At 44.6% G+C, this 16,993-nt stretch overlaps 1 protein-coding gene and 1 long non-coding RNA gene across 6 annotated transcripts in view; one reads left to right on the forward strand and one right to left on the reverse strand.

Annotated features, from left to right (window-relative positions):
• Positions 1–16,993, forward strand: part of LOC310846879 — a 278,101-nt gene that overhangs the window by 152,324 nt on the left and 108,784 nt on the right. The window lies entirely within an intron of this gene.
• The window catches only part of PRRX1 (paired related homeobox 1), an 85,772-nt gene continuing 71,166 nt past the window's right edge, over positions 2,388–16,993 (reverse strand). The window contains exons 3-5 of one of the 4 annotated variants that reach the window (XM_083744017.1): positions 16,607–16,788; positions 8,694–8,765; positions 2,388–3,666 (exon numbers count right to left, since the gene is read on the reverse strand). In XM_083744017.1, coding sequence (XP_083600143.1) covers positions 8,711–8,765; positions 16,607–16,788 — 237 coding nt within the window. In that variant the 3' untranslated portion in view covers positions 2,388–3,666; positions 8,694–8,710. The remainder of the gene's footprint in view (positions 3,667–8,693; positions 8,766–16,606; positions 16,789–16,993) is intronic. The other 3 variants (XM_083744018.1, XM_083744016.1, XM_083744015.1) reach the window with 3 other exon arrangements.

Consider the following 16,993-nt stretch of genomic DNA (forward strand, 5'->3'; position numbering starts at 1 on the left):
AGATAGCTCGCAGTCTTGCCATCTGTTTGCTTAATGCATATATTCTATATATACACCCTCATGTTATCTATTCCTGTTGTTTCTGAGCATCGGGTGCTTGTGTGCTAAAAGCTTGGCTGGAAGAGTCTCTTACATAATGCCACGCAGGAATAACCTAATGGCAAAACTGGTCATGGGCTTATCGATACCTCTGTATCGCTAGCATTCTCAAGCTCTGGTAAAATTCTCAAGCTCTGGTAAAATACTACAAATACTACAAGGTACTTAGTATTGGGAGAATCAGGTGATTACTGGGGAACTATGGTGTAAGTTTTTTTCTCTTCCTAGATTATTAATAATAATAATAATAATAATAATAATAATAATAATAATAATATCATTTATACCCCGCCCATCTGGCTGGGTTTCCCCAGCCACTCTGGGCGGCTTACAACACATAAAAAATGTAAAACATTAGACATTAAAAATTTCCCAATATAGGGTTGCCTTCAGATTTCTTATAAAATTCAGATAATTGTTTATTTCCTTGACATCTGGAGGGAGGGTATTCCATAGGGCGGGTGCCAATACTAAGAAGGCCCTCTGCCTGATTCCGTGTAACCTCCCTTCTCACAGTGAGGGAACTGCCAGAAGTCTCTCGGAGCTGGCCCTTCAGGTATACTGGGCCGAGGCCGTTTCCCTTGAGTGGTCAAAATGACTGTCTTAGAATTTTAGAATCATAGAATTGTAAAGTTGGGAGGGATCACGAGAGTTATCTAGTCCAACCGCCTGCAATGCAGAATTTTCTTGCCCAACGTGCACTCTAACCCATAACCCAGAAATTAGAGTCTCATGCTCTACTGACTGAGCATCCTTAGTGCTGGACTGGCATGTAGCTTAGTGCTCCTGTCCGCATGTTCTACCATAAGGAAATACCATGCTGGGGATACTGTGAACATCACAAACATGGGATAAATGTTGACTTCTACCTGGAAATCAAGTCAAGAGTAAACCAGCAGCCCTATATGTTAATAAATGTGCTAATTGAAAGTATAAGGGGGAAAGGAAGGCATTTCTTCCCTGGGAGATCAGATGTGACCTTCAATAATAAGGAACGTGCAGTGTGACGGTGAAAATCTCTCAGGCAAGCTCCATTATAGTTGGAGTGAACTGAATGGCCCCAAAGGGGAGAGCATTTGTTTTGTCACCTTACACAGAGGGAAATTTGAGGTCCACAGAGGGACTGCAGGTGAGCAGGGGAAACGGAGGCCTGGTAGGAAAAGTCAGGAGATGCAGAAAGACAGGCAGAGTTACAGAACTGAGTAAGGCAGGGAGTCAGGGAGCAAAACCTTCTAAGAATGGGAGGGCTGATGAACACAGAAACATCAAAACATAATCTGAGCCACTGGCTCCTTCGTCAACATATGAAACTGAGTTAGACCATCTGGTCTGGATTGTGCCGTGTGCTAATATGGGTTGAGCTAGTGGCATTGATTTTTTTAAAAAACAAAACAAAACAGCAGCAGAGCAACAGAAGGAGTGGGAGAGACTGGGTGGAACGGAAGGCAGTGTTCCTTTATATAACTAAAGGAGAACAGCTGATAGCTGCACCTGCCCAAATTCCCCTTTGGAGAACCAATAGAAGTGAAAGGTGGCTGGCTGCTGTTCTCCCTTGCAGCTCATCACCCTGGAGCAGCAAATTCATTCACAGCTCTGGGGGAAGAAGCCTGTCCTTCCACCAGCAGAGGAGAGGAGAGGTAAGGGAGTTCCAGAAAGCTCACTATTTGCTGTGGCCCTGCCCATCCCCATCACGTGGCCCCTAGCAGATCATCCTGAAGGGAATGCAGCCACCCATAGAAAAAGGTTGCCCATAGCAAAGGATGGACTTAACCTGGAAGGGGGGTGAAATAAAAGTGGATCTCATGTTACAAGATGGAGTGGAGGTTGGATCTGAGAAGGCTGAAAGGGAGACTCCCCAAGGCCTTGCACAAATGTGTCTTCCTTCCTGGTCCTTAAGAAGATCCTTCCTTGAAACAGATGCAAAAAAAGGGACTCAGCCTGGGGGTTCCTACATATAAAGCATGTTCTCACCCACTGAACTACAGCCCTTTCACGGTGTGGAGCGATGCACTCTCAGGTAGGTGCTGAGAGCACAGCTGACCATCTCTCCTTTCTCCTTGAGGAGGGGAATCCCCAACTCTTCAGCAATGTCCTCACCTCCATCCAGGGCGAATATTCTTCCAAAATAGGCCTAAAAGGATGGGAGTGGAGTCCCAATGGTCAGGGCCCTTGGGTAGAAGAAAAGTATCTGTTGATAGGAGCATGAGGGGTTCTTGGGGAGAGAGGGACAGCCTACAGAACGCCCTGCTATGTTTTGCAGTTTGCTGCATGACCACTTACAACCAGAATGCTCTCTCAGATCATTTTATTTTGTTTAATAAAAAAAAAAAGAAAACTCACAAAGCTTGCATGTATATTTTATATATATAAATATATACAGTATATATAAATCAAATGATTCTGGACAACACTGCTGAATGTGGCAAGAAACAGAAGTAGCAAGAAAGTTACGTGGGGCCACAATCCAACAGAGGTGCACACATTTAAGCCCGCTGAAATCCAGGGATGTAAGTATGTGTAACTCTGTGCCAGATTAGGCCTCCAATTTTAAAACAGAAAACTAATTCCAATGGACAGCACCTGCAAATCTGGACTCTGCTCTTCTTTGGGTTTTCCAAGAAGCTGGAAGCATACACAGGCTTTTGAGTGCCTCAAGTGCACACACTTACATTCTCATAAAATGAGCTCTGTGTGACTTGAAAACTTGCATATTCCTACATCAGTAAAAATGGGTTCAAAATAACATACTTTCATATCTGGCGTTTTTAAATCTCCTGCAACCAACATAACAGTATCAAAGAGACTGTGGCAGAACAAACAGTGACACACACACACAGACACACACTTCTAAATCAAGGTTGGCCTCAAATTACTAACAAGAAGAAGTAAAGAAGAAAAATAATGTCCAGGCAATGGATATAAAGACTTGAACACGAAGGCACCCAGGTGTGTGCTGGCAGTCACAACTTTAAATGTGATCCACTATTGCTTTTGAGTGATGGAAGTGATGATGAACAATGGGGTCTTTGGTTCCAGAAATCCAATTTTCTTTTCCAAAAGGCCTATGAACAAAAGGGGTGAGTGGCTGGCACAGAAACTAATGAATGGTCCATGGGGCAGGTGGGGGAAGGAAATGGATAAGTTTAAGTGCAGTCATAAGCCTTGCAAGCTTCACTGAAGAAGCTCGTGCTATATTGAGCTACAACAGACTTGCTGGTACTTTAAGTGGCAATATTTTCCAGGAGAGAGAAGAGTCACGTTTGAAGCTATTTCCTTCGAATTTGGATCCTGCTGTTATTCCCAATACTGAGTCCTAGTTTGGGCTGACTGGCTTTCTGGGCATGGACGAATCGCCAATCAAGATGGCGGCCCTTTTGACCTGTTGCTTTCCTTTCGGCAACGGAGGCCACACTCCTCTGTTGTCTCTAATTCACTGTTGGCACCTGGTTCCTCTGTAAACTGTATTCCTTTGCCTTCAGTCTCAGGTTAGCAATGCTGTTGGCCATATTCATGCCCTGAGCAGGGCTGGCATTGGTACAGGAGGCAGAATAAGAAGCCATGGCACTGCTGGAAGAAGAAAAGAGGGGAGAAAAAGAGGAAAAAAGACATCAGAAAATGGCCTTTGTAAGCCACCAGGTTGTATTAGATGTCTTCAGGTAAAAGAAAATTCACAGCTAGCCTGATCTTGTAACTTTTAACTGCAGTTCGATTTTCAACAGGCCCAGTTTTGCAATGCAAATAGTCATAGATTAAGCTACCGTATTTTTCGCTCCATAAGACACACTTTTCCCCTCTTAAAATCTAAGGGGAAATGTCTGTGCGTCTTATGAAGCGAATGTATGGTCCCTGGGGCTTGGGGGGGACCCGGGCTTCCCCCACCAGCCCCACAAGCCCTGGGGAGGCTTCACACGGCTATCCCTGGCTTTTGCGGGAGGTGGGGGAAGGGACAGAGCGAGGCTCTCCCACTTCCCCCACCTCCCGCAAAAGCCCCCAAGAGCCGCGCGGAGTGTGTGTGTGTGTGGTTCTTGGGGGCATTTCCTCCTCGGGGAAAAGCCTGCAAGCGCCGCACACACGCTCCACGCGGCTCATGAAAGGGAGCACTGAGCAGAGCCTGGGATGCATACAGGCTCTGCTCACCACTCCCTTTAAATAATATTTTTTTTCTTGAATCCCCCCCCCCCCAAAAAAAGCCTTATGGTCAGGTGCGCCTTATGGAGTGAAAAAATATGAAAGGCTAAAGACCAGGGGCAGGTGGAAACGTTTGCAGATACTTGGCGATTGTATCTGCCAATATTTGCAAAGCTCGGAGCGGGTTCATGATTTGAAGCATGGAAAGCAACCCTGGAAAAAAGTAAATATGGTTTCTGGGACACTTTACACACACACACACACACACACACACACACACACAACTTTTCACCATGTCTGGGTCTCAAGGCAACTACCTGAGAGCAGGAATAACCGGAGTGGTCCTCTACAGGTGTGGTGGACTATAGCTTCTATCATCCCTGGACTCTGACTATTGGCCCTGTTGTCTGGGGCTTAAGGGAATTGGGGTTCAAAGCATTTGGAGGGTGCCATATTGACAACCTCTGCTTGAGAAGGTGGGGATTGCAGGAAGCGGGCTTCATATACTGGGCCTCTATCTTTCTGTGTTGGATAGTCAGACCAGTGTGGGTTAGAATGGGACCAGTCACTTACAGGTGTGAGGCTGAGATTTGGGAGCACAGAGGAGCACACTACCTGTGCACACCTGGAATGAGAGCTGTCGGGCAGCTTCTGTCTTCACTTGCTGAAGATAAGGGCAGAGAAGTTGATTCATCTCTTTTAAGGGCTCTCTGATGCCATGGTTAGGAGAACAGTAGGAACAGCACAACTCCTGAACAGGTAGGATCTAATTTAAATAACTACTGGGGGGAGGGAGGGGGAGATATCGCTGAGCCTAAACAGCTGCCACTCCTTAGACTCCGTGACAGCCTTCTCCTCCCACCACACACTTCCATGTGGTAAGGAAATGCATACTGTATTGTTATAACAGTTGAGATGTTCCTTCTGCACATTCAGAAGGATAACATGGCGCCATCTCTCTTGGGTCTGCCTGATTTGGGAATACACAATACAGCTGATAGACTCTTTTTCCTTGAAGGCTTTTAAGCTGAGGTTGGATGGCTATCTGACAGGGATGCTAAAGTTGAGATTCCTGAGCTGCCCGGAGCTGGACTACAAGACTCTTGTGTCGGGATTGACAGAATGCTGTGTGAGATAGTAAGTCTGCAGGCTTGAGTTTGCTAGCTGATGCAACTTGGCAGATGCAATCAGCCTGCAATACTTTCTATGGAAGTGCTGGGTCAGAATGACTCAGCAGTAATGTGCTGTCAGTTGATTGGCTGTCATTGGTTTAAAGGGGAAACCTGTCCAGCAGTAAGTGGGTGGTATAGAGGTCAGAGTGTGGTCAGAGAGATAGAAAGGTCTTCCTATTTGCCTTAAGGTGCAACCAGGTACTCTGTTTAACTGTATGAACTGCTCATGTATTATAGCCTGTAGATGATTGTATATATTGGTATATATATACCAATTGGTATATATATACCAATATATATATATATCACAGATTATATATATATAATCTATTATATATATACAGATATATATATATATATATATATCACAATAAATATACTGCACTGCACTGAAGAACCTGGAGCTCTGAGCATTTCTGCTAAAGTGCCGCGGAGAATTCACGACAGGGTTATGGGATCCTTTTAACTGTACAGTTCTATGACTCTATGTTCCACTGTTGTGTGTTGACATTGAAAATCAAGTTCTAAAGCAAAGCTTTGGTAGAGGTAATCTACCAATCAAAGAGAATAGAAGTTGCAAGTAAGTCACTGCGGAGTCCATGGATACTTATGGGCTGCATTGTTTAATTCCCCCTCCCTTGCTGATTCTGTTGCTATTATTTACTTTCTTTATTAAATTCAAAGTATGTCATGGAATCTTTCAAAACAACACTTTTAAAAATGAAAGGATCAAGCCACTAACAACAACAACAAAATTAAACCAAGCACTAAGTATCACCTTTAATCATGGGCACTGATTATAGTTGTACCTTGGAAGTTGAACGGAATCCGTTCCGGAAGTCCGTTTGACTTCCAAAATGTTCGAAAACCAAAGTGCGGCTTCTGATTGGCTGCAGGAAGGTCCTGCAGCCAATCAGAAGCTGTGGAAGCCCCATCGCACATTCAGCTTCCAAAAATGGTTCGCAAACTGGAACAGTCATTTGGTTTGCGACATTCGGAGGCCCAAAGATTCGGGAACTAAGCTGTTCAAATTCCAAGGTACGACTGTACTAGGAAAATCCCTTCTTTCATTTTGTACATGGAGTTTGGCTAAGTATTTTTCAAAATAGCCCTATTATTCAAATTTTATAGATCAGATAAGCTGAGTAATGATGACTTGCACCTGGCTATTATAAGACAGGAAGACAGATATCACATATTAGTAATATTCAGAGTTTCACTCAAGCACCTGCATGTTAATGCATAGTTCTTTAGAGCACCCCCACCTGCTTGAAAAAAAGGAAAGAAGGTGGGAGTTACATTCTTGGCTCTAGATCAGGCATCTCCAACCTGTGGCCCTCCAGATGTTTTGGCCTACAACTCCCATGATCCCTAGCTAACAGGACCAGTGGTCAGGGATGATGGGAATTGGGTCTTTCCCAATAAATTTATATCTACAATGCATTTAGCCAGGGTAGCCCAAAGGAACAGGTGAGAGTTGATGAATTTGGGGTGATATCAAACACGGTTGATGAGGATTTAGAGAGATTGTCCACATGGCAACAATCTGCATTTTGGATTAATGATGTAATAAAACGTTTGGAACTAAATTGGAAGGTATTGGAAAAAGCAGGTGTCTTCCTTTTTTCCTGGAGCAGCCTTCATCAATGTTCTGCAAAGCATACAGACCCATAACTGCTGTCTTCAAATGTGTGGATTGGTATGTGTTACAAATCAACACTCGCTGCAAAGTTGGAGAGGAACTAGGTGTGCACATCAGCTCTGTGCAGGTGTTGGAAGATAATTGTCTTATAACTGGATATCTGGTGGTGTTTCTAGAGTCCTCTATATTTTAGACCAGGAATGAGGAATCTGTGCTCCCCCCCCCCCAATGTTTTTGGACTCTGGTTCCCATCATCCCTGACCATTGTCCATGATGACTGGGGCTGATGGGAGTTGGAGTCAAACAATTTCAGAAGTAGTGCTTTTTTCTGGGGGGACACATACCCCTAAACATTTTGTGAATCTTTGTACTTTTCTCCATTTACTGTATTTATTTTTCCCAATTTGAACTATAAAATGGTGATTTTATTGAGTCAAAAGGAGAGCACCCCTAACTATTTTTTTTAAGAAAAAAGCACTGATCAGAAGGGTCTAAGGTTTGCCACCCCTGCTTTGGATGGTAGAAGGTTCTGATGGTATCTAACTCAATCAGAGGTCCCTTCCCCTTGCTCATTGCAAAACTGTTTTTGGAATACACAACCTCTTTGGGTAAGAGTGGCCACCATTAAGCTGTGATGCTATCTGAAGCCAAATATATATGGAGCTGGCCCACACATTTATACTATAATCACTCGGTTGCCTTTCTCTGAATTCCACAATGACTGGCAAGTTGAACATGTCAGCTGTCTCCATTTTGAAAAGCACAAAGTCTTGAACTGATATAAAACTTCTATTGCCTGTTTGTTCTGTGATGACTCAAACAAGAATCTTAACTCCACAAGTCTCTTGAAATGTTCTGGGAAGGCTTCAGTAACTGAGTAGCATTTTGCAAGGCTGAATTTAGGCAGCCATCATTGGAGGATAGGGTTTTGACCAGGGTGTGGATAAAGAACACTTTGACTGCCACTGCTGCCATAATCCTTTCATATTCCACAAAGCAGGGGAATCAAAGTACGAAGAGGTGAAGGCTGCTTCTACAAAGTTCTCAGAAAACTGAGCTAAGCCTACTGCCATTGGATCTAGATAGGAACTTTGATGCAGTCTAAGGACTCAGCTAGATTGGTTTTATATGCATTGTATATGCATATACATCACCAGATGGCGCTGTAGAGTCCTGTCTTTCCCTACTGGATTCCCCTGTATGAGTTTACAACGCTTTTAACTGAATCACTTCTTTGACATGTCTAGATCCAGCCTAAGAGACTAGCAATTTGTAACGTAAACTGTCTTCAGATACATGCACGAAGGACCTAACTAGTGAGTTAGAAGCTTGCTGGTGGTCTGGGCAGGGCAAGGGGGGAATCGTTCACTAAACCCAACCTCAGGGGTCATTTTATTAAGCTTTTTCCTGCTTTTATCATTATTGTACATTCTGTTGCGGTGACTTCATTGGAGGCTAAGGCAAAGAGAAGGTAAGCTTGAGGCTTCTGTTACACACGCCTCTTTTGCATCTCTTCATCCTGTCTAGCACCTAACGGAGTCGAGAGACCCTACAAAATTGACCTGGGAGTGGAGTTGGCACCATTTTCCCAGAAGAACTACAGGCAACTATGGACAGCCCCACAACCATGACACTTCTGCCCAGAAAGTTACCTTTGTAGAGTCTTCGCTTAGAATCCATTAGGGACCCCCTCGTGCAAACAACATCTTAGGAGGGATGAGGAGCTATTTTAGAAAGTGTGACAGGAGGGAGAAATGATAAGGCAAGTGAGTTCATCAGATACCTTGTACTTGAGGGCCCACCCACCGTGACATTAAGGTGCCCTTGCAAGATGGTGGCACAGTCCAATGGCATTAAAATATGATGGTGTCACCCGCCACTTCTCAGTAGGACTTGGGAGCAGCCAAGATGGCGCTTTTTAGATGTTGTTTCCCATCATCCTTGACTATTGACCATGCTGGCTGGGGAGGGTGGGAGTTTGTTATCCAGGAACGTCTGGGGGGCACCAAGTTGGCTATTCCTGGCCTAGCAAGAGAGTGTTGGAACTATATGTGTTATGTACTGAGTTGAATAGGATCCAAAATGCAGCAGTCTGATTGGTCCTAGAACAATAGGATTCAGAATGCAGCAGTCTGATTGGTCCTAGAACAATAGGATCCAGAATGCAGCAGTCTGATTGGTCCTAGAACAATAGGATCCAGAATGCAGCAATCTGATTGGTCCTAGAACAATAGGATTCAGAATGCAGCAGTCTGATTGGTCCTAGAACAATAGGATCCAGAATGCAGCAGTCTGATTGGTCCTAGAACAATAGGATTCAGAATGCAGCAGTCTGATTGGTCCTAGAACAATAGGATCCAGAATGCAGCAATCTGACTGGTCCACAGGAGCCACCCAATCCAGCTCCAGGTGGAAGTGAATCCGCAACCTGATTGGCCTACAGGAGAATCCCGGAATTGCCAATCACGTGGGGCCCATTGTGTAAATAATGTATATAAAGCAGACACTCTGGGGGAACTTCCATTCCTCCTCACCACTATGAGCTGAATAAAGAGCATGAAATCCACTCTCGACTCCGAGTATATTTCAATATGGGAGGGAGGTACTGAACTGGGGCTCTGCAGAGGGTAGACTTTAAATGAATTGGCCATGCTTCTCTCTTGGCCCAAACTAAGGCCAGGGCCGTTTCACACCAGCTTGCTATCAAGGGCTTCAAAGTTAGCACGTAGCTTGTTAAAAATAAGCAAAAGTGAGCGAAATCAACATAGCACACAGGAGCCTTTTGCTAGCAGAAGCAATGAGGAGAGCTGACAACAATTTAAATGAAATCAGATGAGTCTGTTTGAGCTGAATGACTGTTGAGTCATTCTGTCACTCTGTAATGCTAAGCAGGTCCCCAAGGCTTCTTCACTAGGAGCAAATGAGGCCCACGGCCTCCCTTTGTTACTCACCCCGCTCACTTTTTCCTACATCAGCCCAAAGGTGGATGGAGGGCTCCTGTAACTGCCATTGAACATCAACAGAAACTCTACAAAGATCCACTGTTCCTTCCAACACACAAGCTAAGCCACTAGCAAGTGGAAGTGAGAAGCTGAGGGGCTTCTCTGAAGTCTCTTGTGGTTCTCACTTAGAAGATGGAAGTTATTTGACTGTCTTGGCTCATACAGAAGAGATGGAGCCAATATCGATGGCTTTTCGGTCATTGCTCAGCTCTAATTATGGCCTCTCTCAGATATGAGTTGCTCACCAGGATGGTGTCTCTTTTGTAAAATGGCTATTCGCTATCTTACTATATAATATACAACTTTATAAAGATCCTTGAGAAACATCCTGCCTGAATTTAGCTGCGGGGAAAATATTGTTACATCAAATGAGTGTATTTTTTTGCTCTTGGACCAGGAAAATTAGGTTACCTTGTGTCTTTCTCTATTTGTGTTGGCTGCCAGGAAATTAAAAGCCAAATTTGAGGCTCAACTCTGGATGTTTTTTCTCTTTGCTATGGCTTACAGCTAAACAAATGAAAAAAAATTACTACTATTAATGGTAACACTTCCTAAACTGCCTAACTCCAGCCACTCTCGCAGACCAGATTCTGGTCCGTGTGGACCATTGCTTGACTCACTGGAACACCCTTACATCCTAAGTCAGAAGTCACTACTCATATATTAAAGATATCCCCATCCTCTTTGACCTCAATACCCCAAATTGTACAACACTCCTGATCACAGCCTAGGACCCTCGTACCTACGGGACCGCCTCTCCCGGTATGCCCCATGGAGGACCTTAAGGTCCATAAATAGCAACACCCTAATGGTCCCGGGCCCTAAAGAAGTTAGATTAGCTTCAGCCAGGGCCTTCTCAACACTGGCTTTGGCCTGGTGGAACACTCTTTCTCATGAGACCAGGGCCCTGTGGGATCTGATTTCTTTCTGCAGGGCCTGTAGGACAGAATTGTTCCGCCTGGCCTTTGGCTTGGAGCCAATTTGATTCTCTCCCCCCTCTTTCTTTTTTCCTTTCTCCTCCTGTGAAGAGGCTGCATTTTAATATTTTAATGTTTCAATATTTTAATGTTGTATTTTAATCTTGTTTTTAAGTTGTATTCATTCAATTTGTTTTTATTATTGCTTGTTAGCTGCCATGAGCCCGGCCTTGGCTGGGGAGGGCGGGGTATAAATAAAAATTATTATTATTATTATTATTATTATTATTATTATTATTATAACATTACAGGGCTGTTGTAAGGATAACTTATGTTGGGCTATTGTTTAGGGGTTTTGGTTGTGGGGCAGTTGTTGCTGCTGTTGATGTCAATTTTTTGCAGCTTTGTTTTGGATCTTATTATATATATGAAAATTGTTTTATTTGGTTGTGTACTTTTTGATGTTTTGTTTATGAATACTTTGGTTATGTTTGTAGTTATGTAATTTTTTAATACATTGCAAGCTGCCTTGAGCATGGGTTTTACTTTGGAAAGGCAGCAAAAAAAAAAAAAAAAAAGATTGGTTGGCTTGCAAAGCCCTTTGTATACTAAAAATGTTATAGAAGTGAAAATGTGGTTTTACATCAAGTAGATGGTGGACTCATTGCTTCCTTTTCTAATGGAATTCCAAGAAGCCAGATTGGATAGAAAGCCTCCGTCTGCTTAGTTCCGCAGAGCTCAGCTCCAATGCTTGAGACATCTGTAAATGGCTAGGGGGAAAGTTTCATATTTTGCAGCACAACTTGTGTCTCCTTCCCTCTCCCTCTTGCCTATGTTGTGAGGTCCCTAGGAGTCCATTGTGTTGGTTTAGATCAGGCATAGGCAAACTCCAGCCCTCCAGATGTTTGGAACTACAATTCCCATCATCCCTGACCACTGGTCCAGTTAGCTAGGGATGATGGGAATTGTAGTCCCAAACATCTGGAGAGCCGGAGTTTGCCCGTGCCTGTCTATGCATACAAAATATCTCTGGGAACTGGTGTACTGAGTTTCAATGGTTCAGGGTTCAGAGTACTTCTTTGAAGAGGCGTAGCCATTAAGTTTACAATGCCCTCTAAATAAACTATGTATTTCAAAGATGCTGGTACAGGAGAGCTGGTTTCTTTTTCTTTTTAAACATTTGGATCCTGTCATTCTCCAGTATGGAATACAAGAATAAATCTATGTGGTCCCTTAGCCAGTCACCCATCCTGGCACTGAAAACAGTGGAACCCAATGAATTTAGCCCTCTGTTTGATTGGCCCAGCCAGTGCAACTTTGGAAACACATGCCTTGTCTTTCCCCATTCTTGCTGGGGGGAAAAAAAAGGTAATTACGTACCAAGCAAAAGTTTTTGATTTCCCACACGGTCCACATTTGTTATGTTTCACTCAATTGTGCATGGTTTTGCCAAGAGAGTTTCCCACAAGTTTTGCGCAATTTTCCCATTGACTTTTTTTGTGTTGTTTTTTTGGAAGAAATCAGAAAAAGTATTTCAAAGGATGACCTACAATGGTGGCTGCCAGTGATGTGGGAGGAAAAAACAACAATGCTTAAGCCTGGGAACAATCTTCCTTTTGGCATGGGTTGCCCATTGCAGTGGACATAGGGAATTTGCTTATAATTTGGCAGTAATTAAAGGAGATTGTCAGATACAAATATGATACTGATGCTGGGACCAAAAGGAAGAAGGGGCCGTTTTGGGGGAAAAATATGTTGATGTGAAATGAAAGATTGTGCCCCCTATCTTTGCAGTTTGCCAAGGGTTGTTGTAAAAGTACTGAAAAACCGATTCTTAGAGTGAGCTCCAACTTGCTAAACTCTAAAAGGCTTCATTTACCCTCAGCAATGTCGGCACATAGCTAAATATTTTTAAGTGATTTATTGGTTTATCTTTTTTTGTAAACCACTTTGAGGTATTCTACAATCAAGGGACGCGGGTGGCGCTGTGGGTAAAACCTCAGCGCCTAGGACTTGCCTATCGCATGGTCGGCGGTTCGAATCCCCGCGGCGGGGTGAGCTCCTGTCGTTCGGTCCCAGCTCCTGCCCACCTAGCAGTTCGAAAGCACCCTTAAGTGCAAGTAGATAAATAGGTACCGCTTTATAGCGGGAAGGTAAACGGCGTTTCCGTGTGCTGCTCTGGTGCCGGTTCGCCGAAGCAGCTTCGTCACGCTGGCCACGTGACCCGGAAGTGTCTGTGGACAGCGCTGGCTCCTGGCCTCTAGAGTGAGATGAGCGCACAACCCTAGAGTCTGTCAAGACTGGCCCGTACGGGCAGGGGTACCTTTACCTTTACCTTTTACAATCAAGTGGCATATAAATTTTATGAAACCAATAAATCAATCTGATTTGCAGTGTTTGATTTAGGTTTTGAACTTTCCTTGGGCAAGCTGCTACAAGCTGCTTTTCCCACACTGAGTTAACCTCTACACGGCCATTATCACCGGTTACCCCTCCTCTTGTTCCTCATCACTTCTACCACCGATTGCTCGCTAGCTCAATGCAGCCAGAGGATCATGAACTACAACTCCCATAATCCCTCACCAGTGGCCATGCTCACTAGGGAGGATGGGAGTTGCAGTCCAACAACATCTGGGACTCAAACATTTAGAAAGGCTGAGCTAGAGAGTCAACAGCCAGCCAGACCGTGATGTGAACCCCTGCTTCTGCTTCTCACCACCACTGTTGTCTGGGCCAGAGCAAATGGCAGGTGAACAAGCAAGCAGGCTCCAAAGGTCCAGGAAGCTCTCTCCTGTGGCCCCCAGCAGATACTCAACCATGCTACCCTTTGACAGCAGCTGTGTTGATCGTCTACAGAGCAATGTGGTCTAGTATGAAATTCTTAACTGGCTCGGATGAATTGAGGACAGATAAAATTGTGGGAATGTTCAGGGAGGCAAGAGAGGGTATATTGTTTATTAATATCCTTCCTAACTTGGCACTAGGAAGTTCCTTTACTTAGCAGAGTTTCACATTCCCCTTTTAAACACACAGCGGGTAGCTGGTTGCAGGCTTGTGTAAGCCTCTCACTATTAGGTTCCTGGTAAGTTCCCTTATATCCCTCTTAAAAGAATAAACATGCCACCATCTTCTGTAAAGTATATAAAAGTAGTTTACTCACATTCTCTTCACAGTTGGATCCCTGAAGGCAGACTTAGTTACAAAGTATATACATGTGGAGCTATCCCATATGGGGATAATTCAAGTGTCCTCTATTGGCTGAAACCCAATAGAGAGCAGCTGTAGATAAAAGCTGCTTCAACGACAGAGGAAGTCAAAAAGAGAGAGGGTGCTGCGTACCTTGTCCCTTTTGTTACCTGGACAGGTAAGGACACATGCAAAGGAAGTATGTCCCAGCCAGGAGGAAACAGAAAGTTTTCAACTTTCCTGCATGTCCACTCTAAGAAAACAAGGAATGTTGTACTTGACTGCTACTTACGTATCACATCCCACAAAAACAGGGAAATGCCTGCCAAAGCATCAATGGGGAAATGAGTGACTGTGAACAGCATTCCAAATCCCGCCCCCCCCCCAAAAAAAAGTAGGATCAGGTGTTTTTTAGACGATGGCCCCCCATTTCCCCAAACCACTACTTCTAGAGGGGGCGGAAATAAAATATGGAGAATGTATCTTAGTATATGGCAAAGTGACACTCATAGGAGGTTATATAAGTGAATAAATGTTTTTCAGCCCCTGTTATTCATCTCTAGCAGCTTCACCCTCCTCCCCTTGGTGGCTCCAATGTCTGAGGTGAAAGGCAGGATTAACCACCTTTCCACTCTCTCCTGGATGGTAGATGCTTGACTTTGTCTCGGATGGGATTCACTGAAGAGTGTGGCAGGTAGACAAACCTGTCCATTTTGGCTTCTCTCCATTTCTCATTTTTCCAACATTGCATTTCTGCACTGGTTTGTGATATACATTTTTAACAAGTCCTCACAAACCATTGGCATTTTAGCACACATTTCTCCCAATATTCACGATTTGTTCCTAATATTTCCTAATATAATGTGTTTTTGCTCATTCTTTTCCCAAATACACGCATTTTTATGGATAAAGGTAAAGGGACCCCTGACCATTAGGTCCAGTTATGGCCGACTCTGGGGTTGTGGTGCTTATCTTGCTTTATTGGCCGAGGGAGCCGGTGTACAGCTTCCAGGTCATGTGGCCAGCATGACTAAGCCGCTTCCGGCGAACCAGAGCAGCACACGGAAACACCGTTTACCTTCCCGCCACCATCTTTATCTACTTGCACTGCGTGCTTTTGAACTGCTAGGTTGGCAGGAGCAGGGACCGAGCAATGGGAGCCCACCCCGTTGCGGGGATTCGAACCGCCAGCCTTCTGATCGGCAAGTCCTAGGCTCTGTAGTTTAACCCACAGCACCACCTATTTTGTATACTTTTTTCTAGAGTTGCATTTCAAAATTCAGATAAGTACAAATTTTGAAGGATAGCTGTGATTTCGGTTCACATGTTAGTTTGGGAAGTGTGAATTGGATTGCACTGAAGTGTGGACTGAACCTGCACGGCCCTGTTCTTTGTTTGTTCTCTCTCTCTTTCTGTGTGTGAGAGACAGAGTGAGTCATGATGAAGTATGATCCCTTCTGAAGAAAAAGTCTCATCATCAGGAATGTGTTTATTTCATCCACAAGTAGTAAGAATGGATTAAAACAAAGTAATTTACTTAAGCAAATGCACATTGTGTCAAGTGTTCCACCTGAAGCTCCAGCTCTGCCACCATCTTGTCTCTGCCTTCTTGGTTTTCCAGAAAAGGCTACCAAGGCTCCTTAGAACCACATTTCTTCAGGGGTGATTCTTTCACATGCACAGAACAGATTTGGTATCTGGGATACCATCTTTTTCTAGTTCCCCAGCTGTATTGGGTTGCTTTGTTTTGAAGAAGTGCATTTCCTAATGCTTTAACCACCACCCCAGCCCTCTGGATATAACTAATCTACAAACATATGCTGCGTTGAAGCTAGTTTGTTAGCCATGGCTTTCTCCAAAGAATCCTGGGAATTGTAGTTTGGTGAGGGTGTTGAGAAGTCTGTCAAAGATCCATCTTCCCCCTTCCTCATGCACATACAGAGAACCAGTGGCGTAGCGTGGGTTGTCAGCACCCGGGGCAAGGCAAGTAATTTACACCCCCTAACCCGTGGATTTGCGCCCCCTAACCCTAACCCGCAGATGTTGCGCCCGGTGCGGCCGGGCCCCCCTGAACCCCCCACGCTATGCCACTGCAGAGAACAACAAGTCCCAGGGCTCCCTGGAGAGAGAAGGAATGGCTTGAACACGAGGTTGACAATGCAATCCTATTCACACTTCAAGAAGTAAGTCCAACTGTCTTAAATAGGGCTTACTCCTGTGAGCAAGCATGGATAGGATTGCAACTTTGGTGTGTCCCTGTGTCTGCATTGCCTACTTGCTCACAGAAGAGTAAAAGAGATCAGATCTAAAGCGTTCCGAATAGTTTTCTTCTGAATAGATGAGAGGCAGTGGAGAGCCTTGGCTCAGGCCTTTGTTCCATTCCCTTTCCTCCCCCAGAGGAAACCGGCCGGACACGGCAAGAGAAAAACTGGCAGTGTAATATGGATGTGTTAGGGTCACCTGTAAGGAGAGGCAGTCCCCCAGGAGAGATAGTCGGTGGGCCTTGGAGCAGGTCGTGGTACAATCGGCTGCTCCACTGCGGTCACATCCCCAGAGTAGGACTTGAGGAGGGATGCGTTCTTGTTGGCCAGCATGGCTCTCTCATTCCTGCGAAACTTTGCCCGTCTGTTTTGAAACCACACCTAAGACAGGAGGACAAACAGAGCAGTGTCAGCACCGCAGTCAGTGTCAAGCGGCAGAGGGACCCGACCCCCACGGCAGGTTGCCAGGAACGGAGAAGACAAGGAATAGTCCTTACTGTTATGTACTGAAGTTCTCACCCTGGGCCAGCAGGGGGATACTGTAGATAGTTATGCAAATAAGGGATCGAAAGTGACGTTCAGTGAT

This window comes from Podarcis gaigeae (genome assembly GCF_964106915.1).
Source record: "Podarcis gaigeae genome assembly, chromosome: 6".
NCBI classification, from domain to species: Eukaryota; Metazoa; Chordata; class Lepidosauria; order Squamata; family Lacertidae; genus Podarcis; species Podarcis gaigeae.